Raw genomic sequence first — 25,823 nt, 5'->3', positions numbered from 1 at the left:
AGTATCAGCAGTATCATCATCAGCAGCAGTAGTAGTAGTATCAGCAGTATCATCATCAGTAGTAGTATCAGCATCAGTAGTAGTATCAGCATCAGTAGTATCATCAGTATCATGATCAGTAGTAGTATCAGCATCAGTATCATCATCAGTAGTAGTATCAGCATCAGTAGTATCATCAGTAGTAGTATCATCATCAGTAGTAGTATCAGCATCAGTAGTAGTATCAGCATCAGTAGTAGTATCAGCATCAGTAGTATCATCATCAGTATCATGATCAGTAGTAGTATCAGCATCAGTATCATCATCAGTAGTAGTATCAGCATCAGTAGTATCATCATCAGTAGTAGTATCAGCAGCAGTATCATCATCAGTAGTAGTATCAGCATCAGTAGTAGTATCAGCATCAGTAGTAGTATCAGCAGTAGTAGTAGTAGTATCATCATCAGTATCATCATCAGTAGTAGTATCACTGTGTGTGTGTCACTGTGTGTGTGTGTCACTGTGTGTGTCACTGTGTGTGTGTCACTGTGTGTGTCACTGTGTGTGTGTCACTGTGTGTGTGTGTCACTGTGTGTGTGTCACTGTGTGTGTCACTGTGTGTGTGTCACTGTGTGTGTGTCACTGTGTGTGTGTCACTGTGTGTGTGTGTCACTGTGTGTGTGTGTCACTGTGTGTGTGTGTCACTGTGTGTGTCACTGTGTGTGTGTCACTGTGTGTGTGTGTCACTGTGTGTGTGTGTCACTGTGTGTGTGTCACTGTGTGTGTCACTGTGTGTGTGTGTGTCACTGTGTGTGTGTGTCACTGTGTGTGTATGTGTGTCACTGTGTGTGTGTCACTGTGTGTGTCACTGTGTGTGTGTGTCACTGTGTGTGTCACTGTGTGTGTGTGTCACTGTGTGTGTGTGTCACTGTGTGTCACTGTGTGTGTGTGTGTCACTGTGTGTGTGTCACTGTGTGTGTGTCAGTGTGTGTGTGTGTGTCACTGTGTGTGTGTCACTGTGTGTGTGTGTCAGTGTGTGTGTCACTGTGTGTGTGTCACTGTGTGTATGTGTCACTGTGTGTGTGTCACTGTGTGTGTGTCACTGTGTGTGTGTCACTGTGTGTGAGTCACTGTGTGTGTGTCACTGTGTGTGTCACTGTGTGTGTGTCACTGTGTGTGTGTCACTGTGTGTGTCTCTGTGTGTGTGTCACTGTGTGTGTGTCACTGTGTGTGTGTCACTGTGTGTGTGTCACTGTGTGTGTGTCACTGTGTGTGTGTGTGTCACTGTGTGTGTGTCACTGTGTGTGTGTCACTGTGTGTGTGTCACTGTGTGTGTCACTGTGTGTGTGTCACTGTGTGTGTCACTGTGTGTGTGTCACTGTGTGTGTCACTGTGTGTGTGTCACTGTGTGTGTGTCACTGTGTGTGTGTCACTGTGTGTGTCTCTGTGTGTGTGTCACTGTGTGTGTGTCAGTGTGTGTGTGTCACTGTGTGTGTCACTGTGTGTGTGTGTGTCACTGTGTGTGTCACTGTGTGTGTCACTGTGTGTATATCACTGTGTGTGTGTGTCACTGTGTGTGTGTGTCACTGTGTGTGTGTGTCACTGTGTGTGTGTCACTGTGTGTGTGTCACTGTGTGTGTGTGTGTCACTGTGTGTGTGTCACTGTGTGTGTCACTGTGTGTTTGAGAAGTGCCCCCAGGGCTTCGTTCTGCTGTGCGAGTGTAGCTGTGTGTTTGAGAAGTGCCCCCAGGGCTCCTCACCGCCCAGTGAAGCCGCCAACACTGAGAGTGCCCCCAGGGCTTCGTTCTGCTGTGTGAGTGTAGCTGTGTGTTTGAGAAGTGCCCCCAGGGCTCCTCACCGCCCAGTGAAGCCGCCAACACTGAGAGTGCCCCCAGGGCTTCGTTCTGCTGTGTGAGTGTAGCTGTGTGTTTGAGAAGTGCCCCCAGGGCTCCTCACCGCCCAGTGAAGCCGCCAACACTGAGAGTGCCCCCAGGGCTTCGCTCTGCTGTGTGAGTGTAGCTGTGTGTTTGAGAAGTGCCCCCAGGGCTCCTCACCGCCCAGTGAAGCCGCCAACACTGAGAGTGCCCCCAGGGCTTCGTTCTGCTGTGTGAGTGTAGCTGTGTGTTTGAGAAGTGCCCCCAGGGCTCCTCACCGCCCAGTGAAGCCGCCAACACTGAGAGTGCCCCCAGGGCTTCGTTCTGCTGTGTGAGTGTAGCTGTGTGTTTGAGAAGTGCCCCCAGGGCTCCTCACCGCCCAGTGAAGCCGCCAACACTGAGAGTGCCCCCAGGGCTTCGTTCTGCATGATCCCGTGCTCGCTCCCCACCATGGCCACCAGAGGCTCCACTCCGCCGGCATCCACCACCGCCCGCATCACTTCCTGTCACGTGACACGCCCGGCGGTCACATCCAACAACACACACACCCCCTCCCCTAGCAACATGGCCGACGATCACCCCCCCTCGCCGCCGCCGCCCCCTGAGCAACATGGCCGACAATCAACCCAGCTTGTCCTGGTTGCTGTGCCTGACAAGGCCTCTACCAGCCCCCCAGGGGCACTAGGCCTCTACCAGCCCCCCACCTTGTCCTGGTTGCTGTGCCTGACGAGGCCTCTCTGAGCCCCCCAGGGGCACTAGGCCTCTACCAGCCCCCCACCTTGTCCTGGTTGCTGTGCCTGACGAGGCCTCTCCCATCCCCCCAGAGGCACTAGGCCTCTACCAGCCCCCCACCTTGTCCTGGTTACTGTGCCTGACGAGGCCTCTCCCTTCCCCCCAGGGGCACTAGGCCTCTACCAGCCCCCCACCTTGTCCTGCTTGCTGTGCCTGACGAGGCCTCTCTGAGCCCCCCAGGGGCACTAGGCCTCTACCAGCCCCCCACCTTGTCCTGGTTGCCGTGCCTGACGAGGCCTCTCCCAGCCCCCCAGGGGCACTAGGCCTCTACCAGCCCCCCTACCTTGTCCTGGTTGCTGTGCCTGACGAGGCCTCTACCAGCCCCTCAGGGGCACTAGGCCTCTACCAGCCCCCCACCTTGTCCTGGTTGCTGTGCCTCACTAGGCCTCTCCCAGCTCCCCAGGGGCACTAGGCCTCTACCAGCCCCCCCACCTTGTCCTGGTTGCCGTGCCTGACGAGGCCTCTACCAGCCCCCCAGGGGCACTAGGCCTCTACCAGCCCCCCCACCTTGTCCTGGTTGCTGTGCCTGACAAGGCCTCTACCAGCCCCCCAGGGGCACTAGGCCTCTACCAGCCCCCCCACCTTGTCCTGGTTGCTGTGCCTGACGAGGCCTCTCCCAGCCCCCCCAGGGACACTAGGCCTCTACCAGCCCCCCACCTTGTCCTGGTTACCGTGCCTGGGGAGGCCTCTCCCAGCCCCCCAGGGACACTAGGCCTCCACCAGCCCCCCACCTTGTCCTGGTTGCCGTGCCTGACGAGGCCTCTACCAGCCCCCCACCTTGTCCTGGTTACCGTGCCTGACTAGGCCTCTACCAGCTCCCCAGGGGCACTAGGCCTCTACCAGCCCCCCCACCTTGTCCTGGTTGCTGTGCCTGACGAAGCCTGTCCCATCCCCCCAGGGGCACTAGGCCTCTACCAGCCCCCCACCTTGTCCTGGTTACCGTGCCTGACGAGGCCTCTCCCATCCCCCCAGGGACACTAGGCCTCTACCAGCCCCCCCACCTAGCCCTGCTTGCTGTGCCTGACGAGGCCTCTCCCATCCCCCCAGGGGCACTAGGCCTCTACCAGCCCCCCACCTTGTCCTGCTTGCTGTGCCTCACGAGGCCTCTCCCATCCCCCCAGGGACACTAGGCCTCTACCAGCCCCCCACCTTGTCCTGGTTACCGTGCCTGACGAGGCCTCTCCCAGCCCCCCCAGGGGCACTAGGCCTCTACCAGCCCCCCCACCTTGTCCTGGTTGCCGTGCCTGACGAGGCATCTCCCAGCCCCCCAGGGGCACTAGGCCTCTACCAGCCCCCCACCTTGTCCTGCTTGCTGTGCCTGACGAGGCCTCTCCCATCCCCCCAGGGGTACTAGGCCTCTACCAGCCCCCCCACCTTGTCCTGGTTGCTGTGCCTCACTAGGCCTCTACCAGCCCCCCAGGGACACTAGGCCTCTACCAGCCCCCCACCTTGTCCTGGTTGCTGTGCCTGACGAGGCCTCTACCAGCCCCCCACCTTGTCCTGGTTACTGTGCCTCACTAGGCCTCTACCAGCCCCCCCCCACCTTGTCCTGGTTGCTGTGCCTGACGAGGCCTCTACCGGCCCCCCAGGGGCACTAGGCCTCTACCAGCCCCCCACCTTGTCCTGGTTGCTGTGCCTGACGAGGCCTCTCTCAGCCCCCCAGGGGCACTAGGCCTCTCACAGCCCTCCACCTTGTCCTGGTTGCTGTGCCTGTCGAGGCCTCTCTCAGCCCCCCAGGGGCACTAGGCCTCTACCAGCCCCCCACCTTGTCCTGGTTGCTGTGCCTCACTAGGCCTCTCCCAGCCCCCCAGGGACACTAGGCCTCCACCAGCCCCCCACCTTGTCCTGGTTGCCGTGCCTGACGAGGCCTCTACCAGCCCCCCACCTTGTCCTGGTTACCGTGCCTGACTAGGCCTCTACCAGCTCCCCAGGGGCACTAGGCCTCTACCAGCCCCCCCACCTTGTCCTGGTTGCTGTGCCTGACGAAGCCTGTCCCATCCCCCCAGGGGCACTAGGCCTCTACCAGCCCCCCACCTTGTCCTGGTTACCGTGCCTGACGAGGCCTCTCCCATCCCCCCAGGGACACTAGGCCTCTACCAGCCCCCCCACCTAGCCCTGCTTGCTGTGCCTGACGAGGCCTCTCCCATCCCCCCAGGGGCACTAGGCCTCTACCAGCCCCCCACCTTGTCCTGCTTGCTGTGCCTCACGAGGCCTCTCCCATCCCCCCAGGGACACTAGGCCTCTACCAGCCCCCCACCTTGTCCTGGTTACCGTGCCTGACGAGGCCTCTCCCAGCCCCCCCAGGGGCACTAGGCCTCTACCAGCCCCCCCACCTTGTCCTGGTTGCCGTGCCTGACGAGGCATCTCCCAGCCCCCCAGGGGCACTAGGCCTCTACCAGCCCCCCACCTTGTCCTGCTTGCTGTGCCTGACGAGGCCTCTCCCATCCCCCCAGGGGTACTAGGCCTCTACCAGCCCCCCCACCTTGTCCTGGTTGCTGTGCCTCACTAGGCCTCTACCAGCCCCCCAGGGACACTAGGCCTCTACCAGCCCCCCACCTTGTCCTGGTTGCTGTGCCTGACGAGGCCTCTACCAGCCCCCCACCTTGTCCTGGTTACTGTGCCTCACTAGGCCTCTACCAGCCCCCCCCCACCTTGTCCTGGTTGCTGTGCCTGACGAGGCCTCTACCGGCCCCCCAGGGGCACTAGGCCTCTACCAGCCCCCCACCTTGTCCTGGTTGCTGTGCCTGACGAGGCCTCTCTCAGCCCCCCAGGGGCACTAGGCCTCTCACAGCCCTCCACCTTGTCCTGGTTGCTGTGCCTGTCGAGGCCTCTCTCAGCCCCCCAGGGGCACTAGGCCTCTACCAGCCCCCCACCTTGTCCTGGTTGCTGTGCCTCACTAGGCCTCTCCCAGCCCCCCAGGGGCACTAGGCCTCTACCAGCCCCCCACCTTGTCCTGGTTGCCGTGCCTGACGAGGCCTCTCCCAGCCCCCCAGGGGCACTAGGCCTCTACCAGCCCCCCACCTTGTCCTGGTTGCTGTGCCTGACGAGGCCTCTACCAGCCCCCCAGGGGCACTAGGCCTCCACCAGCCCCCCACCCTGTCCTGCTTGCTGTGCCTGACGAGGCCTCTCTGAGCCCCCAGGGACACTAGGCCTCTCCCAGCCCCCCACCTTGTCCTGCTTGCTGTGCCTGACGAGGCCTCTCCCAGCCCCCCAGGGGCACTAGGCCTCTACCAGCCCCCCACCTTATCCTGGTTGCTGTGCTGATGAGGCATCTCCCAGCCCCCTAGGGGCACTAGGCCTCTACCAGCCCCCCACCTTGTCCTGGTTGCTGTGCCTGACGAGGCCTCTACCAGCCCCCCACCTTGTCCTGGTTACTGTGCCTCACTAGGCCTCTACCAGCCCCCCCACTTTGTCCTAGTTGCTGTGCCTCACTAGGCCTCTACCAGCCCCCCACCTTGTCCTGGTTACTGTGCCTCACTGGGCCTCTCCCAGCTCCCCAGGGGCACTAGGCCTCTACCAGCCCCCCACCTTGTCTTGGTTGCTGTGCCTGACGAGGCCTCTCCCCCCAGGGGCACTAGGCCTCTACCAGCCCCCCACCTTGTCCTGGTTGCCGTGCTTCACTAGGCCTCTCCCATCCCTCCAGGGGCACTAGGCCTCTACCAGCCCCCCCACCTTGTCCTGGTTACCGTGCCTGACGAGGCCTCTACCAGCCCCCCAGGGGCACTAGGACTCTACCAGCCCCCCACCTTGTCCTGGTTGCTGTGCCTGACGAGGCCTCTCTGAGCCCCCCAGGGGCACTAGGCCTCTACCAGCCCCCCCCCCACCTTGTCCTGGTTGCTGTGCCTGACGAGGCCTCTACCGGCCCCCCAGGGGCACTAGGCCTCTACCAGCCCCCCACCTTGTCCTGGTTGCTGTGCCTGACGAGGCCTCTCTCAGCCCCCCAGGGGCACTAGGCCTCTCACAGCCCTCCACCTTGTCCTGGTTGCTGTGCCTGTCGAGGCCTCTCTCAGCCCCCCAGGGGCACTAGGCCTCTACCAGCCCCCCACCTTGTCCTGGTTGCTGTGCCTCACTAGGCCTCTCCCAGCCCCCCAGGGGCACTAGGCCTCTACCAGCCCCCCACCTTGTCCTGGTTGCCGTGCCTGACGAGGCCTCTCCCAGCCCCCCAGGGGCACTAGGCCTCTACCAGCCCCCCACCTTGTCCTGGTTGCTGTGCCTGACGAGGCCTCTACCAGCCCCCCAGGGGCACTAGGCCTCCACCAGCCCCCCACCCTGTCCTGCTTGCTGTGCCTGACGAGGCCTCTCTGAGCCCCCAGGGACACTAGGCCTCTCCCAGCCCCCCACCTTGTCCTGCTTGCTGTGCCTGACGAGGCCTCTCCCAGCCCCCCAGGGGCACTAGGCCTCTACCAGCCCCCCACCTTATCCTGGTTGCTGTGCTGATGAGGCCTCTCTGAGCCCCCCAGGGGCACTAGGCCTCTACCAGCCCCCCACCTTGTCCTGGTTACCGTGCCTGACGAGGCCTCTCCCATCCCCCCAGGGACACTAGGCCTCTACCAGCCCCCCACCTTGTCCTGGTTGCTGTGCCTCACTAGGCCTCTCCCAGCTCCCCAGGGGCACTAGGCCTCTACCAGCCCCCCACCTTGTCCTGGTTGCTGTGCCTGACGAGGCCTCTCCCAGCCCCCCAGGGGCACTAGGCCTCTACCAGCCCCCCACCTTGTCCTGGTTGCTGTGCCTGACGAGGCCTCTACCAGCCCCCCAGGGACACTAGGCCTCTACCAGCCCCCCACCCTGTCCTGCTTGCTGTGCCTGACGAGGCCTCTCTGAGCCCCCAGGGACACTAGGCCTCTACCAGCCCCCCACCTTGTCATGCTTGCTGTCCCTGACGAGGCCTCTACCAGCCCCCCAGGGGCACTAGGCCTCTACCAGCCCCCCACCTTGTCCTGGTTACCGTGCCTGACGACGCCTCTCCCATCCCCCAGGGACACTAGGCCTCTACCAGCCCCCCGACCTTGTCCTGGTTACCGTGCCTGACGAGGCCTCTCCCAGCCCCCCAGGGGCACTAGGCCTCCACCAGCCCCCCACCCTGTCCTGCTTGCTGTGCCTGACGAGGCCTCTCTGAGCCCCCAGGGACACTAGGCCTCTCCCAGCCCCCCACCTTGTCCTGCTTGCTGTGCCTGACGAGGCCTCTACCAGCCCCCCAGGGACACTAGGCCTCTACCAGCCCCCCACCCTGTCCTGCTTGCTGTGCCTGAAGAGGCCTCTCTGAGCCCCCAGGGACACTAGGCCTCTACCAGCCCCCCACCTTGTCATGCTTGCTGTCCCTGACGAGGCCTCTACCAGCCCCCCAGGGGCACTAGGCCTCTACCAGCCCCCCACCTTGTCCTGGTTACCGTGCCTGACGACGCCTCTCCCATCCCCCAGGGACACTAGGCCTCTACCAGCCCCCCGACCTTGTCCTGGTTACCGTGCCTGACGAGGCCTCTCCCAGCCCCCAAGGGGCACTAGGCCTCCACCAGCCCCCCACCCTGTCCTGCTTGCTGTGCCTGACGAGGCCTCTCTGAGCCCCCAGGGACACTAGGCCTCTCCCAGCCCCCCACCTTGTCCTGCTTGCTGTGCCTGACGAGGCCTCTCCCAGCCCCCCAGGGGCACTAGGCCTCTACCAGCCCCCCACCTTATCCTGGTTGCTGTGCTGATGAGGCCTCTCTGAGCCCCCCAGGGGCACTAGGCCTCTACCAGCCCCCCCACCTTGTCCTGGTTGCCGTGCCTGACGAGGCCTCTCCCAGCCCCCCAGGGACACTAGGCCTCCACCAGCCCCCCACCTTGTCCTGGTTGCTGTGCCTCACTAGGCCTCTCCCAGCCCCCCAGGGGCACTAGGCCTCTACCAGCCCCCCACCTTGTCCTGGTTGCTGTGCCTGATGAGACCTCTCCCATCCCCCCAGGGGCACTAGGCCTCTACCAGCCCCCCACCTTGTCCTGGTTACCGTGCCTGACGAGGCCTCTCCCATCCCCCCAGGGACACTAGGCCTCTACCAGCCCCCCACCTTGTCCTGGTTGCTGTGCCTCACTAGGCCTCTCCCAGCTCCCCAGGGGCACTAGGCCTCTACCAGCCCCCCACCTTGTCCTGGTTGCTGTGCCTGACGAGGCCTCTCCCAGCCCCCCAGGGGCACTAGGCCTCTACCAGCCCCCCACCCTGTCCTGCTTGCTGTGCCTGACGAGGCCTCTCTGAGCCCCCAGGGACACTAGGCCTCTACCAGCCCCCCACCTTGTCATGCTTGCTGTCCCTGACGAGGCCTCTACCAGCCCCCCAGGGGCACTAGGCCTCTACCAGCCCCCCACCTTGTCCTGGTTACCGTGCCTGACGACGCCTCTCCCATCCCCCAGGGACACTAGGCCTCTACCAGCCCCCCACCTTGTCCTGGTTGCTGTGCCTGACGAGGCCTCTCCCAGCCCCCCAGGGGCACTAGGCCTCTACCAGCCCCCCACCTTATCCTGGTTGCTGTGCTGACGAGGCCTCTCTGAGCCCCCCAGGGGCACTAGGCCTCTACCAGCCCCCCACCTTGTCCTGGTTGCCGTGCCTGACGAGGCCTCTCCCAGCCCCCCAGGGGCACTAGGCCTCTACCAGCCCCCCACCTTATCCTGGTTGCTGTGCTGACGAGGCCTCTCTGAGCCCCCCAGGGGCACTAGGCCTCTACCAGCCCCCCCACCTTGTCCTGGTTGCCGTGCCTGACGAGGCCTCTCCCAGCCCCCCAGGGGCACTAGGCCTCTACCAGCCCCCCACCTTGTCCTGGTTGCTGTGCCTGACGAGGCCTCTACCAGCCCCCCAGGGGCACTAGGCCTCTACCAGCCCCCCACCTTGTCCTGGTTACCGTGCCTGACGAGGCCTCTCCCATCCCCCCAGGGACACTAGGCCTCCACCAGCCCCCCACCTTGTCCTGGTTGCTGTGCCTCACTAGGCCTCTCCCAGCCCCCCAGGGGCACTAGGCCTCTACCAGCCCCCCCACCTTGTCCTGGTTGCCGTGCCTGACGAGGCCTCTCCCAGCCCCCCAGGGGCACTAGGCCTCTACCAGCCCCCCACCTTGTCCTGGTTGCTGTGCCTGACGAGGCCTCTACCAGCCCCCCAGGGGCACTAGGCCTCCACCAGCCCCCCACCCTGTCCTGCTTGCTGTGCCTGACGAGGCCTCTACCAGCCCCCCAGGGGCACTAGGCCTCTACCAGCCCCCAACCTTGTCCTGCTTGCTGTGCCTCACGAGGCCTCTCCAATCCCCCCAGGGGCACTAGGCCTCTCCCAGCCCCCCACCTTGTCCTGGTTACCGTGCCTGACGAGGCCTCTCCCAGCCCCCCAGGGGCACTAGGCCTCTCCCAGCCCCCCACCTTGTCCTGCTTGCTGTGCCTGACGAGGCCTCTACCAGCCCTCCAGGGGCACTAGGCCTCTACCAGCCCCCCACCTTATCCTGGTTACAGTGCCTGACGAGGCCTGTCCCAGCCCCCAGGGGCACTAGGCCTCTACCAGCCCCCCACCTTGTCCTGGTTACCGTGCCTGACGAGGCATCTCTCAGCCCACCAGGGACACTAGGCCTCTACCAGCCCCCCACCTTGTCCTGCTTGCTGTGCCTGACGAGGCCTCTCCCAGCCCCCCAGGGGCACTAGGCCTCTACCAGCCCCCCACCTTGTCCTGGTTACCGTGCCTGACGAGGCCTGTCCCATCCCTCCAGGGGCACTAGGCCTCTACCAGCCCCCCACCTTGTCCTGGTTACCGTGCCTGACGAGGCCTCTCTCAGCCCCCCAGGGGCAATAGGCCTCTACCAGCCCCCCACGTTGTCCTGCTTGCTGTGCCTGACGAGGCCTCTCACATCCCCCCAGGGGCACTAGGCCTCTACCAGCCCCCCACCTTGTCCTGTTTGCTGTGCCTGACGAGGCCTCTCTCAGCCCCCCAGGGGCACTAGGCCTCTACCAGCCCCCCCACCTTGTCCTGCTTGCTGTGCCTCACGAGGCCTGTCCCATCCCCCCAGGGACACTAGGCCTCTACCAGCCCCCCACCTTGTCCTGCTTGCTGTGCCTGACGAGGCCTGTCCCATCCCCCCAGGGACACTAGGCCTCTACCAGCCCCCCACCTTGTCCTGCTTGCTGTGCCTGACGAGGCCTCTCCCAGCCCCCCAGGGGCACTAGGCCTCTACCAGCCCCCCACCTTGTCCTGGTTACCGTGCCTGACGAGGCCTCTCCCATCCCCCCAGGGACACTAGGCCTCTACCAGCCCCCCACCTTATCCTGGTTACAGTGCCTGACGAGGCCTGTCCCAGCCCCCAGGGGCACTAGGCCTCTACCAGCCCCCCACCTTGTCCTGGTTACCGTGCCTGACGAGGCATCTCTCAGCCCCCCAGGGGCACTAGGCCTCTTACCAGCCCCCCACCTTGTCCTGCTTGCTGTGCCTGACGAGGCCTCTCCCATCCCCCCAGGGACACTAGGCCTCTCCCAGCCCCCCACCTTGTCCTGCTTGCTGTGCCTGACGAGGCCTTTCTGAGCCCCCAGGGGCACTAGGCCTCTACCAGCCCCTCCACCTTGTCCTGCTTGCTGTGCCTGACGAGGCCTCTCTAAGCCCCCCAGGGAAACTAGGCCTCTACCAGCCCCCCACCTTGTCCTGGTTACCGTGCCTGACGAGGCCTCTCCCATCCCTCCAGGGGCACTAGGCCTCTACCAGCCCCCCACCTTGTCCTGGTTGCCGTGCTTCACTAGGCCTCTCCCATCCCCCCAGGGGCACTAGGCCTCTACCAGCCCCCCCACCTTGTCCTGCTTGCTGTGCCTGACGAGGCGTCTCCCATCCCCCCAGGGACACTAGGCCTCTACCAGCCCCCCCACCTTGTCCTGCTTGCTGTGCCTGAGGAGGCCTCTCCCATCCCCCCAGGGGCACTAAGGCCTCTACCAGCCCCCCACCTTATCCTGCTTACTGTGCCTGACGAGGCCTCTCCCATCCCCCCAGGGGCACTAGGCCTCTCCCAGCCCCCCACCTTATCCTGGTTACCGTGCCTGACGAGGCCTGTCCCATCCCCCCAGGGGCACTAGGCCTCTACCAGCCCCCCACCTTGTCCTGGTTACCGTGCCTGACGAGGCCTCTCCCATCCCCCCAGGGACACTAGGCCTCTCCCAGCCCCCCACCTTGTCCTGCTTGCTGTGCCTCACGAGGCCCGAGAGGAGCCGGGAGGCTTCGGCAGCCACGCCGGCGTGGCTCCGGGCTCCCGCCCACTCGGCAGCGCAGCGCAGCAACGGGGAGCACAAACCCAGCCGGCGCGCTGCTGCCTCTGGTGGTGGGGGGCAGGGGGGAGGGTGGGGGGAGTGGGGGGGGGAGTGGGGGGGGGAGTGGGGGGAGGGTGGGGGGAGAGGTGGGGGGAGAGGTGGGGGGAGTGGGGGGGGAGTGGTGAGTAGGGAGGGGTTGGTAGGGGAGTGGTGAGCGGTGAGTAGGCAGTGGTGAGCGGTGAGTGGTGAGCGGTGAGTGGTGAGTGAGTGGTGAGCGAGTGAGCGGTGAGTAGGCAGTGGTGAGTGAGTGAGTGGTGAGTAGTGAGTGAGTGGTGAGTGAGTGAGTGAGTGGTGAGTGAGTGGTGAGTGAGTGAGTGGTGAGTGAGTGGTGAGTGAGTGAGTGGTGAGTGAGTGGTGAGTGAGTGAGTGGGTGAGTGAGTGGGTGAGTGAGTGGGTGGGTGAGTGGTGAGTGAGTGAGTGGGTGAGTGAGTGAGTGGTGAGTGAGTGAGTGGGTGAGTGAGTGAGTGGGTGAATGAGTGAGTGAGTGGTGAGTGGTGGGTGAGTGAGTGGTGAGTGGTGGGTGAGTGAGTGGGTGAGTGAGTGAGTGAGTGGGTGAGTGGGTGAGTGAGTGAGTGAGTGGGTGAGTGAGTGGTGAGTGAGTGGTGAGTGAGTGAGTGGGTGAGTGAGTGGGTGAGTGAGTGGGTGGGTGAGTGGGTGGGTGGTGAGTGAGTGAGTGGGTGAGTGGGTGAGTGAGTGAGTGGGTGAGTGGTGGGTGAGTGAGTGGGTGAGTGAGTGAGTGAGTGGTGAGTGAGTGAGTGGGTGAGTGAGTGAGTGAGTGAATGAGTGGGTGTTGAGTGAGTGAGTGGTGAGTGGTGGGTGAGTGAGTGGTGAGTGGTGGGTGAGTGAGTGGGTGAGTGAGTGGGTGAGTGGTGAGTGAGTGAGTGGGTGAGTGGGTGAGTGAGTGAGTGAGTGGGTGAGTGAGTGGTGAGTGAGTGGTGAGTGAGTGAGTGGGTGAGTGAGTGAGTGGGTGGGTGGGTGAGTGAGTGGGTGGGTGAGTGAGTGAGTGAGTGGGTGAATGAGTGAGTGGGTGAATGAGTGAGTGAGTGGTGAGTGGTGGGTGAGTGAGTGGGTGAGTGAGTGGGTGGGTGAGTGAGTGGTGAGTGAGTGAGTGGGTGAGTGAGTGAGTGGGTGAATGAGTGAGTGAGTGGTGAGTGGTGGGTGAGTGAGTGGTGAGTGGTGGGTGAGTGAGTGGGTGAGTGAGTGGGTGAGTGGTGAGTGAGTGAGTGGGTGAGTGGGTGAGTGAGTGAGTGAGTGGGTGAGTGAGTGGTGAGTGAGTGGTGAGTGAGTGAGTGGGTGAGTGAGTGGGTGAGTGAGTGGGTGGGTGAGTGGGTGGGTGAGTGAGTGAGTGGGTGAGTGGTGAGTGAGTGAGTGGTGAGTGAGTGAGTGGGTGAGTGAGTGAGTGGGTGAATGAGTGAGTGAGTGGTGAGTGGTGGGTGAGTGAGTGGGTGAGTGAGTGGGTGAGTGGTGAGTGAGTGAGTGGGTGAGTGGGTGAGTGAGTGAGTGAGTGGGTGAGTGGTGGGTGAGTGAGTGGTGAGTGGTGGGTGAGTGAGTGGGTGAGTGAGTGAGTGAGTGGTGAGTGAGTGAGTGGGTGAGTGAGTGGGTGAGTGAGTGAGTGAATGAGTGGGTGTTGAGTGAGTGAGTGGTGAGTGAGTGGTGAGTGAGTGAGTGGGTGAGTGAGTGAGTGGGTGGGTGGGTGAGTGAGTGGGTGGGTGAGTGAGTGAGTGGGTGAGTGGGTGGGTGAGTGAGTGAGTGGGTGAGTGGGTGGGTGGGTGGGTGAGTGAGTGGGTGGGTGAGTGAGTGAGTGGGTGAGTGGGTGGGTGAGTGAGTGAGTGGGTGAGTGGGTGAGTGTGTGAGTGGGTGAGTGAGTGGGTGGGTGAGTGGGTGAGTGAGTGAGTGAGTGGGTGAGTGGGTGGGTGGGTGAGTGAGTGAGTGGGTGAGTGGGTGAGTGTGTGAGTGGGTGAGTGAGTGGGTGAGTGAGTGAGTGGGTGAGTGGGTGAATGAGTGGTGAGTGAGTGGTGAGTGAGTGGGTGAGTGAGCGAGTGAGTGGTGAGTGAGTGAGTGAGTGGGTGAGTGAGTGAGTGGTGAATGAGTGGTGAGTGAGTGAGTGGGTGAGTGAGTGGTTGAGTGAGTGAGTGGGTGAGTGAGTGGGTGAGTGGGTGAATGAGTGAGTGAGTGGTGGGTGAGTGGGTGAGTGAGTGGGTGAGTGGGTGGGTGAGTGGGTGGGTGAGTGGGTGGGTGAGTGAGTGAGTGGGTGAGTGAGTGAGTGACTCACCTTGGCCGTCACACAACATCCGCAGGGTCCCCAGCAGCTTGAACTGTACGGGTGGTGATGTGGAGGGAAGGAGGCGCAGGACAGCGGAGTCCACGTCCATGGACAGCAACAGCGCCTTGTTAGACACTGACACAGAGACACAGCTGGTGATGATGATTCAGGTGATGGTGGTGGTGTCTGTGTGTGAGTGCCTTGTTAGACAATGACACACAGAAAGACACAGCTGGTGATGATGATTCAGGTGATGGTGGTGGTGGTGTCTGTGTGTACCTTGTTAGACAATGACACACAGAGAGAGACACAGCTGGTGATGATGATTCAGGTGGTGGTGGTGTCTGTGTGTGAGTGCCTTGTTAGACACTGACACAGAGACACAGCTGGTGATGATGATTCAGGTGGTGGTGGTGGTGTCTGTGTGTGAGTACCTTGTTAGACAATGACACACAGAGAGACACAGCTGGTGATGATGATTCAGGTGGTGGTGGTGTCTGTGTGTGAGTACCTTGTTAGACAATGACACACAGAGAGACACAGCTGGTGATGATGATTCAGGTGGTGGTGGTGTCTGTGTGTGAGTGCCTTGTTAGACAGTGACACACAGAGAGACACAGCTGGTGATGATGATTCAGGTGGTGGTGGTGGTGTCTGTGTGTGAGTGCCTTGTTAGACAATGACACAGAGAGAGACACAGCTGGTGATGATGATTCAGGTGGTGGTGTCTGTGTGTGAGTACCTTGTTAGACATTGACACACAGAGAGAGACACAGCTGGTGATGATGATTCAGGTGATGGTGGTGTCTGTGTGTGAGTGCCTTGTTAGACAATGACACACACAGACACAGCTGGTGATGATGATTCAGGTGGTGATGGTGGTGTCTGTGTGTGAGTGCCTTGTTAGACATTGACACACAGAGAGACACAGCTGGTGATGATGATTCAGGTGGTGGTGGTGGTGTCTGTGTGTGAGTGCCTTGTTAGACAATGACACACAGAGAGACACAGCTGGTGATGATGATTCAGGTGGTGGTGTCTGTGTGTGAGTGCCTTGTTAGACAATGACACACAGAGAGACACAGCTGGTGATGATGATTCAGGTGATGGTGGTGTCTGTGTGTGAGTACCTTGTTAGACAATGACACACACAGACACAGCTGGTGATGATGATTCAGGTGGTGGTGGTGTCTGTGTGTGAGTGCCTTGTTAGACATTGACACACAGAGAGACACAGCTGGTGATGATGATTCAGGTGGTGGTGGTGGTGGTGTCTGTGTGTGAGTACCTTGTTAGACAATGACACACACAGACACAGCTGGTGATGATGATTCAGGTGGTGGTGGTGGTGTCTGTGTGTGAGTACCTTGTTAGACAGTGACACACACAGAGATACAGCTGGTGATGATGATTCAGGTGGTGGTGGTGGTGTCTGTGTGTGAGTGCCTTGTTAGACAATGACACACAGAGAGACACAGCTGGTGATGATGATTCAGGTGGTGGTGTCTGTGTCTGTGTGTGAGTACCTTGTTAGACATTGACACACAGAGAGACACAGCTGGTGATGATGATTCAGGTGATGGTGGTGGTGTCTGTGTGTGAGTGCCTTGTTAGACATTGACACACAGAGAGACACAGCTGGTGATGATGATTCAGGTGGTGGTGTCTGTGTCTGTGTGTGAGTACCTTGTTAGACAATGACACACAGAGAGACACAGCTGGTGATGATGATTCAGGTGGTGGTGTCTGTGTCTGTGTGTGTGAGTACCTTGTTAGACAATGACACACAGAGAGACACAGCTGGTGATGATGATTCAGGTGGTGGTGGTGTCTGTGTGCGAGTGCCTTGTTAGACATTGACACACAGAGAGACACAGCTGGTGATGATGATTCAGGTGGTGGTGGTGTCTGTGTGTGAGTGCCTTGTTAGACATTGACACACAGAGAGACACAGCTGGTGATGATGATTCAGGTGATGGTGGTGGTGTCTGTGTGTGAGTACCTTGTTAGACAATGACACACACACAGACACAGCTGGTGATGATGATTCAGGTGGTGGTGGTGGTGTCTGTGTGTGAGTACCTTGTTAGACAATGACACACAGAGAGACACAGCTGGTGATGATGATTCAGGTGGTGGTGGTGGTGTCTGTGTGTGAGTACCTTGTTAGACAGTGACACACACAGACACAGCTGGTGATGATGATTCAGGTGGTGGTGGTGTCTGTGTGTCACTACCTTGTTAGACATTGACACAGAGAGACACAGCTGGTGATGATGATTCAGGTGATGGTGGTGGTGTCTGTGTGTGAGTGCCTTGTTAGACACTGACACACACAGAGAGACACAGCTGGTGATGATGATTCAGGTGGTGGTGGTGTCTGTGTGTGAGTACCTTGTTAGACACTGACACACAGACACAGCTGGTGATGATGATTCAGGTGATGGTGGTGGTGTCTGTGTGTGAGTACCTTGTTAGACAGTGACACACAGAGAGACACAGCTGGTGATGATGATTCAGGTGATGGTGGTGGTGTCTGTGTGTGAGTACCTTGTTAGACAGTGACACACAGAGAGACACAGCTGGTGATGATGATTCAGGTGGTGGTGGTGGTGTCTGTGTGTGAGTGCCTTGTTAGACAGTGACACACAGAGAGACACAGCTGGTGATGATGATTCAGGTGGTGGTGTCTGTGTGTGAGTACCTTGTTAGACAATGACACACACAGACACAGCTGGTGATGATGATTCAGGTGATGGTGGTGGTGTCTGTGTGTGAGTACCTTGTTAGACAATGACACACAGACAGACACAGCTGGTGATGATGATTCAGGTGGTGGTGGTGTCTGTGTCTGTGTGTGAGTACCTTGTTAGACACTGACAGAGAGACACAGCTGGTGATGATGATTCAGGTGGTGGTGGTGTCTGTGTGTGAGTGCCTTGTTAGACAGTGACACACAGAGAGACACAGCTGGTGATGATGATTCAGGTGGTGGTGATGGTGTCTGTGTGTGAGTACCTTGTTAGACAGTGACACACAGAGAGACACAGCTGGTGATGATGATTCAGGTGGTGGTGGTGTCTGTGTGTGAGTGCCTTGTTAGACAATGACACACACAGAGAGACACAGCTGGTGATGATGATTCAGGTGGTGGTGTCTGTGTCTGTGTGTGAGTGCCTTGTTAGACAGTGACACACAGAGAGACACAGCTGGTGATGATGATTCAGGTGGTGGTGGTGGTGTCTGTGTGTGAGTACCTTGTTAGACAATGACACACAGAGAGACACAGCTGGTGATGATGATTCAGGTGGTGGTGGTGGTGTCTGTGTGTGAGTACCTTGTTAGACAATGACACACAGAGAGACACAGCTGGTGATGATGATTCAGGTGATGGTGGTGGTGTCTGTGTGTGAGTACCTTGTTAGACAATGACACACACAGACACAGCTGGTGATGATGATTCAGGTGGTGGTGGTGTCTGTGTGTGAGTGCTTTGTTAGACACTGACACAGAGAGAGACACAGCTGGTGATGATGATTCAGGTGGTGGTGGTGGTGTCTGTGTGTGAGTGCCTTGTTAGACAGTGACAGAGAGACACAGCTGGTGATGATGATTCAGGTGGTGTCTGTGTCTGTGTGTGAGTACCTTGTTAGACATTGACACACAGAGAGATACAGCTGGTGATGATGATTCAGGTGGTGGTGTCTGTGTGTGAGTACCTTGTTAGACAATAACACACAGACACAGCTGGTGATGATGATTCAGGTGGTGGTGGTGTCTGTGTGTGAGTGCCTTGTTAGACAATGACACACAGAGAGACACAGCTGGTGATGATGATTCAGGTGGTGGTGGTGGTGTCTGTGTGTGAGTACCTTGTTAGACATTGACACACAGAGAGACACAGCTGGTGATGATGATTCAGGTGGTGGTGTCTGTGTCTGTGTGTGAGTACCTTGTTAGACATTGACACACAGAGAGACACAGCTGGTGATGATGATTCAGGTGGTGGTGTCTGTGTGTGAGTACCTTGTTAGACAATGACACACAGAGAGACACAGCTGGTGATGATGATTCAGGTGGTGGTGGTGTCTGTGTGTGAGTACCTTGTTAGACAATGACACACACAGACACAGCTGGTGATGATGATTCAGGTGGTGGTGGTGGTGTCTGTGTGTGAGTGCCTTGTTAGACAGAGACACACACAGAGAGACACAGCTGGTGATGATGATTCAGGTGGTGGTGGTGGTGTCTGTGTGTGAGTACCTTGTTAGACATTGACACACAGAGAGACACAGCTGGTGATGATGATTCAGGTGGTGGTGGTGTCTGTGTGTGAGTACCTTGTTAGACAATGACACACAGAGAGACACAGCTGGTGATGATGATTCAGGTGGTGGTGGTGTCTGTGTGTGAGTACCTTGTTAGACATTGACACACACAGAGAGACACAGCTGGTGATGATGATTCAGGTGGTGGTGGTGTCTGTGTGTGTCAGTACCTTGTTAGACACTGACAGAGAGACACAGCTGGTGATGATGATTCAGGTGGTGATGGTGGTGTCTGTGTGTGAGTGCCTTGTTAGACATTGACACACAGAGAGACACAGCTGGTGATGATGATTCAGGTGGTGGTGGTGGTGTCTGTGTGTGAGTACCTTGTTAGACAATGACACACAGAGAGACACAGCTGGTGATGATGATTCAGGTGGTGGTGGTGTCTGTGTGTGAGTGCCTTGTTAGACAATGACACACAGAGAGACACAGCTGGTGATGATGATTCAGGTGATGGTGGTGTCTGTGTGTGAGTACCTTGTTGGACAATGACACACAGAGAGACACAGCTGGTGATGATGATTCAGGTGGTGGTGGTGTCTGTGTCTGTCTCAGTACCTTGTTAGACAGTGACACACAGAGAGACACAGCTGGTGATGATGATTCAGGTGGTGGTGGTGTCTGTGTGTGAGTACCTTGTTAGACAATGACACACAGAGAGACACAGCTGGTGATGATGATTCAGGTGGTGGTGGTGGTGTCTGTGTGTGAGTGCCTTGTTAGACACTGACAGAGAGACACAGCTGGTGATGATGATTCAGGTGGTGGTGTCTGTGTCTGTGTGTCACTACCTTGTTAGACAGTGACACACAGAGAGACACAGCTGGTGATGATGATTCAGGTGGTGGTGGTGTCTGTGTGTGAGTACCTTGTTAGACACTGACAGAGAGACACAGCTGGTGATGATGATTCAGGTGGTGGTGGTGGTGTCTGTGTGTGAGTACCTTGTTAGACATTGACACACAGAGAGAGACAGCTGGTGATGATGATTCAGGTGGTGGTGTCTGTGTCTGTGTGTGAGTACCTTGTTAGACAGTGACACACACAGAGAGACACAGCTGGTGATGATGATTCAGGTGGTGGTGTCTGTGTGTGAGTGCCTTGTTAGACAATGACACACACAGACACAGCTGGTGATGATGATTCAGGTGGTGGTGTCTGTGTCTGTGTGTGAGTGCCTTGTTAGACATTGACACACAGAGAGAGACACAGCTGGTGATGATGATTCAGGTGGTGGTGGTGTCTGTGTGTGTCAGTACCTTGTTAGACACTGACAGAGAGACACAGGTGGTGATGATGATTCAGGTGGTGATGGTGGTGTCTGTGTGTGAGTGCCTTGTTAGACAGTGACACAGAGAGAGACACAGCTGGTGATGATGATTCAGGTGGTGGTGGTGGTGTCTGTGTGTGAGTACCTTGTTAGACAATGACACAGAGAGAGACACAGCTGGTGATGATGATTCAGGTGGTGGTGGTGGTGTCTGTGTGTGAGTACCTTGTTAGACATTGACACACAGAGAGACACAGCTGGTGATGATGATTCAGGTGGTGGTGGTGGTGTCTGTGTGTGAGTGCCTTGTTAGACATTGACACACAGAGAGACACAGCTGGTGATGATGATTCAGGTGGTGGTGGTGTCTGTGTGTGAGTGCCTTGTTAGACATTGACACACAGAGAGACACAGCTGGTGATGATGATTCAGGTGGTGGTGGTGGTGTCTGTGTGTGAGTACCTTGTTAGACAATGACACACAGAGAGACACAGCTGGTGATGATGATTCAGGTGATGGTGGTGGTGTCTGTGTGTGAGTACCTTGTTAGACAATGACACACAGAGAGACACAGCTGGTGATGATGATTCAGGTGGTGGTGGTGTCTGTGTGTGAGTGCCTTGTTAGACACTGACAGAGAGACACAGCTGGTGATGATGATTCAGGTGATGGTGGTGGTGTCTGTGTGTGAGTGCCTTGTTAGACATTGACACACAGAGAGACACAGCTGGTGATGATGATTCAGGTGGTGGTGGTGTCTGTGTGTGAGTACCTTGTTAGACATTGACACACAGAGAGACACAGCTGGTGATGATGATTCAGGTGGTGGTGGTGGTGTCTGTGTGTGAGTGCCTTGTTAGACACTGACAGAGAGACACAGCTGGTGATGATGATTCAGGTGGTGGTGGTGTCTGTGTCTGTGTACCTTGTTAGACACTCACACACACAGACACAGCTGGTGATGATGATTCAGGTGGTGGTGGTGTCTGTGTGTGAGTACCTTGTTAGACATTGACACACACAGACACAGCTGGTGATGATGATTCAGGTGGTGGTGTCTGTGTGTGAGTACCTTGTTAGACAATGACACACAGAGAGACACAGCTGGTGATGATGATTCAGGTGGTGTCTGTGTCTGTGTGTGAGTACCTTGTTAGACAATGACACACAGACACAGCTGGTGATGATGATTCAGGTGGTGGTGGTGGTGTCTGTGTGTGAGTACCTTGTTAGACAATGACACACAGAGAGACACAGCTGGTGATGATGATTCAGGTGATGGTGGTGGTGTCTGTGTGTGAGTACCTTGTTAGACAATGACACACAGAGAGACACAGCTGGTGATGATGATTCAGGTGGTGGTGTCTGTGTCTGTGTGTGTGAGGACCTTGTTAGACAATGACACACAGAGAGACACAGCTGGTGATGATGATTCAGGTGGTGGTGGTGGTGTCTGTGTGTGAGTACCTTGTTAGACAGTGACACACAGAGAGACACAGCTGGTGATGATGATTCAGGTGGTGGTGGTGTCTGTGTGTGAGTACCTTGTTAGACACTCACACACAGAGAGACACAGCTGGTGATGATGATTCAGGTGGTGGTGGTGGTGTCTGTGTGTGAGTACCTTGTTAGACACTGACACACAGACAGACACAGCTGGTGATGATGATTCAGGTGGTGGTGGTGGTGTCTGTGTGTGAGTACCTTGTTAGACATTGACACACAGAGAGATACAGCTGGTGATGATGATTCAGGTGGTGGTGGTGGTGTCTGTGTGTGAGTGCCTTGTTAGACACTGACAGAGAGACACAGCTGGTGATGATGATTCAGGTGGTGGTGGTGGTGTCTGTGTGTGAGTGCCTTGTTAGACATTGACACACAGAGAGACACAGCTGGTGATGATGATTCAGGTGGTGGTGGTGGTGTCTGTGTGTGAGTACCTTGTTAGACAATGACACACACAGAGAGACACAGCTGGTGATGATGATTCAGGTGGTGGTGGTGGTGTCTGTGTGTGAGTGCCTTGTTAGACAATGACACACACAGACACAGCTGGTGATGATGATTCAGGTGATGGTGGTGTCAGTAGCTGTGTCAGTGGTGGTGGTGAGTAGTGGTGAGTGTAGTGGTGAGTAGTGGTGAGTGTAGTGGTTAGTGTAGTGGTGAGTAGTGGTGAGTGTAGTGGTGAGTAGTAGTGGTGAGAAGTGGTGAGTAGTGGTGAGTGTAGCGGTGAGTGTGGTGGTGAGTAGTGGTGAGTGTAGTGGTTAGTGTAGTGGTGAGTGTAGTGGTGAGTAGTGGTGAGTGTAGTGGTGAGTGTAGTGGTGAGTAGTGGTGAGTGTAGTGGTGAGTGTAGTGGTGAGTGTAGTGGTGAGTAGTGGTGAGTGTAGTGGTGAGTAGTGGTGAGGAGTGGTGAGTGTAGTGGTGAGGAGTGGTGAGTGTAGTGGTGAGTAGTGGTGAGTAGGAGTGGTGAGTAGTGGTGAGGAGTGGTGAGGAGTGGTGAGTGTAGTGGTGAGTGTAGTGGTGAGTGTAGTGGTGGTGGTGAATGTAGTGGTGGTGAGTGTAGTAGTGGTGAGTGTAGTGGTGAGTAGTGGTGAGTAGTGGTGAGTGTAGTGGTGAGTGTAGTGGTGAGTGTAGTGGTGAGTAGTGGTGAGTGTAGTGGTGAGTAGTGGTGAGTGTAGTGGTGAGTGTAGTGGTGAGTAGTGGTGAGGAGTGGTGAGTGTAGTGGTGAGTAGTGGTGAGTGTAGTGGTGAGGAGTGGTGAGTGTAGTGGTGAGTGTAGTGGTGAGTGTAGTGGTGAGTAGGAGTGGTGAGGAGTGGTGAGGAGTGGTGAGGAGTGGTGAGTGTAGTGGTGAGGAGTGGTGAGTGTAGTGGTGAGTGTAGTGGTGAGTGTAGGAGTGGTGAGGAGTGGTGAGTAGTAGTGGTGAGTAGTGGTGAGTAGTGGTGAGTAGTGGTGAGGAGTGGTGAGTGTAGTGGTGAGTAGGAGTGGTGAGGAGTGGTGAGTGTAGTGGTGAGTAGTGGTGAGTGTAGTGGTGAGTAGTGAGTGTAGGAGTGGTGAGTAGTGGTGAGTGTAGTGGTGGTGAGTAGTAGTGGTGAGTGTAGTGGTGAGTGTAGTGGTGAGTGTAGTGGTGAGTAGTGGTGAGTGTAGTGGTGAGTAGTGGTGAGTGTAGTGGTGAGGAGTGGTGAGTGTAGTGGTGAGTAGGAGTGGTGAGGAGTGGTGAGTGTAGTGGTGAGTAGTGGTGAGTGTAGTGGTGAGTAGTGAGTGTAGGAGTGGTGAGTAGTAGTGGTGAGTAGTGGTGAGGAGTGGTGAGGAGTGGTGAGTAGGAGTGGTGAGTAGTGGTGAGTGTAGTGGTGAGTAGTGGTGAGGAGTGGTGAGTAGTGGTGAGGAGTGGTGAGTAGTAGTGGTGAGTAGTGGTGAGTAGTGGTGAGTGTAGGAGTGGTGAGGAGTGGTGAGTAGGAGTGGTGAGTAGTGGTGAGTGTAGTGGTGAGGAGTGGTGAGGAGTGGTGAGTAGGAGTGGTGAGTAGTGGTGAGTAGTGGTGAGTAGTGGTGAGGAGTGGTGAGGAGTGGTGGTGAGTGTAGTGGTGAGTGTAGTGGTGAGTAGTGGTGAGTAGTGGTGAGTGTAGTGGTGAGTGTAGTGGTGAGTAGTGGTGAGGAGTGGTGAGGAGTGGTGAGTAGGAGTGGTGAGTAGTGGTGAGTGTAGTGGTGAGGAGTGGTGAGGAGTGGTGAGTAGGAGTGGTGAGTAGTGGTGAGTAGTGGTGAGGAGTGGTGAGGAGTGGTGGTGAGTGTAGTGGTGAGTGTAGTGGTGAGTAGTGGTGAGTGTAGTGGTGAGTGTAGTGGTGAGTGTAGTAGTAGTGAGTGTAGTGGTGAGTGTAGGAGTGGTGAGGAGTGGTGAGGAGTGGTGGTGAGTGTAGTGGTGAGTAGTGGTGAGTAGTGGTGAGTGTAGTGGTGAGTAGTGGTGAGTAGTGGTGAGTGTAGTGGTGAGGAGTGGTGAGTAGTGGTGAGTACTCACCAGGAATGCTCAGATTTCGCAATGCACTCAGAGCTGCATGCTGGACAGTGACGTCACCCTGGCTCCTCCCACCCTCCCCCTGACCACGCCCACCGTCCCCCTGGCCACTCCCCCCGTCTTCTTGGCCCCGCCCACCGTCACCGCTGGCCCCGCCCCCTCCGTGAATCTCCAGCAGGTTGAGGAGTAGCGGAATGACCCCACGTGACACCAACGATTCACAATTAAAGTCTACAAACACAACATTATATATTGTTATACATTGTTATATAGTTATATTGTTATAGTTATTTTGTATATATTTTTTATATAGTGTATATATATAGTGTATATATTATATATAGTGTATATAGATAGTACACACACACAGATACCAACGATTCACAAGTAAAGTCTACACACACAACGTTATATTGTTATACATTATATATAGTTTTATATATTATATAGTTATACATTATATATAGTTTTATATATTATATTATATATAGTGTATACATAGTGTATATAGTGTATACACACAGACACTAACGATTCACAATTAAAGTCTACAAACACAACATTATATATTGTTATATAGTTTTATATATTATATATAGTTATATATTATATTGTATCTAGTGTATATACTATATACATAGTATATAGATAGTATATACTCACAGACACTAACGATTCACAATTAAAGTCTACAAACACAACATTATATATAGTTATATATTGTTATATTGTTATATATAGTGTATATATTATATATAGTGTATACATAGTGTATATAGTATATACACACAGACACTAACGATTCACAATTAAAGTCTACAAACACAACATTATATATTGTTATACATTGTTATATATAGTTATATATTATATATATAGTTATATATTATATTATATATAGTGTATATAGTGTATATAGATAGTACACACACACAGATACCAACGATTCACAATTAAAGTCTACAAACACAACGTTATATAGGTATACATTATATATTGTTATATTGTTATATATTATATACTTATAGTGTATATATTGTATATAGTGTATACACACGGACACCAACGATTCACAATTAAAGTCTACAGACACAACATTATATATTGTTATACATTATATGTTTTATATATTATATATAGTTATATATTATATTATATATAGTGTATATATATAGATAGTATACACGTGACACCAACGATTCACAATTAAAGTCTACAAACACATTATATATTGTTATACATTGTATATAGTTTTATATTGTTATATATAGTTATATATTATATTATATATAGTATATATAGTGTATACATAGTGTATATAGTGTATACACACAGACACTAACGATTCACAATTAAAGTCTACAAACACAACATTATATTGTTATACATTATATATAGTTAAATATAGTTATATTGTTATATATAGTTATATATTATATACTTATAGTGTATATATAATATATAGTGTATATAGTATACACACACAGACACCAACGATTCACAATTAAAGTCTACACACACAACATTATATATAGTTATACATTATATATAGTTATATATTGTTATATTGTTATATATTATATAGTATATATAGTGTATACATAGTGTATATAGTATATACACACAGACACTAACGATTCACAATTAAAGTCTACAAACACAACATTATATATTGTTATACATTATATATAGTTTTATATATTATATATAGTTATATTGTTATATATAGTTATATATTATATTATATATAGTGTATACATAGTGTATATAGTGTATACACACAAACACTAACGATTCACAATTAAAGTCTACACACACAACATTATATTGTTATACATTATATATAGTTTTATATTGTTATATATTATATAGTTATATATTATACATAGTGTATATAGATAGTGTATATAGTGTATACACACAGACACTAACGATTCACAATTAAAGTCTACAGACACAACATTATATAGTTATACATTGTATATAGTTATATTGTTATATATAGTTATATATTATATTATATATA

General features: G+C 55.1%; 1 protein-coding gene across 2 annotated transcripts in view; it reads right to left on the bottom strand.

Moving 5' to 3' along the window:
• The window catches only part of RAP1GDS1 (Rap1 GTPase-GDP dissociation stimulator 1), a 43,802-nt gene that overhangs the window by 6,191 nt on the left and 11,788 nt on the right, over positions 1-25,823 (bottom strand). For both annotated transcript variants that reach the window (XM_076055271.1, XM_076055272.1), the window contains 4 exons: positions 23,801-24,028; positions 14,203-14,328; positions 11,793-11,935; positions 2,230-2,356 (listed from right to left, as the gene is read on the bottom strand). In XM_076055271.1, coding sequence (XP_075911386.1) covers positions 2,230-2,356; positions 11,793-11,935; positions 14,203-14,328; positions 23,801-24,028 — 624 coding nt within the window. The remainder of the gene's footprint in view (positions 1-2,229; positions 2,357-11,792; positions 11,936-14,202; positions 14,329-23,800; positions 24,029-25,823) is intronic.

This window comes from Petromyzon marinus, chromosome 71 (assembly GCF_048934315.1).
Source record: "Petromyzon marinus isolate PM22_M1 ecotype Great Lakes invasive population chromosome 71, UKy_Petmar_22M1.pri1.0, whole genome shotgun sequence".
Classification (NCBI taxonomy): Eukaryota; Metazoa; Chordata; class Hyperoartia; order Petromyzontiformes; family Petromyzontidae; genus Petromyzon; species Petromyzon marinus.
This window is presented reverse-complemented; position numbering and strand designations above follow the sequence as displayed.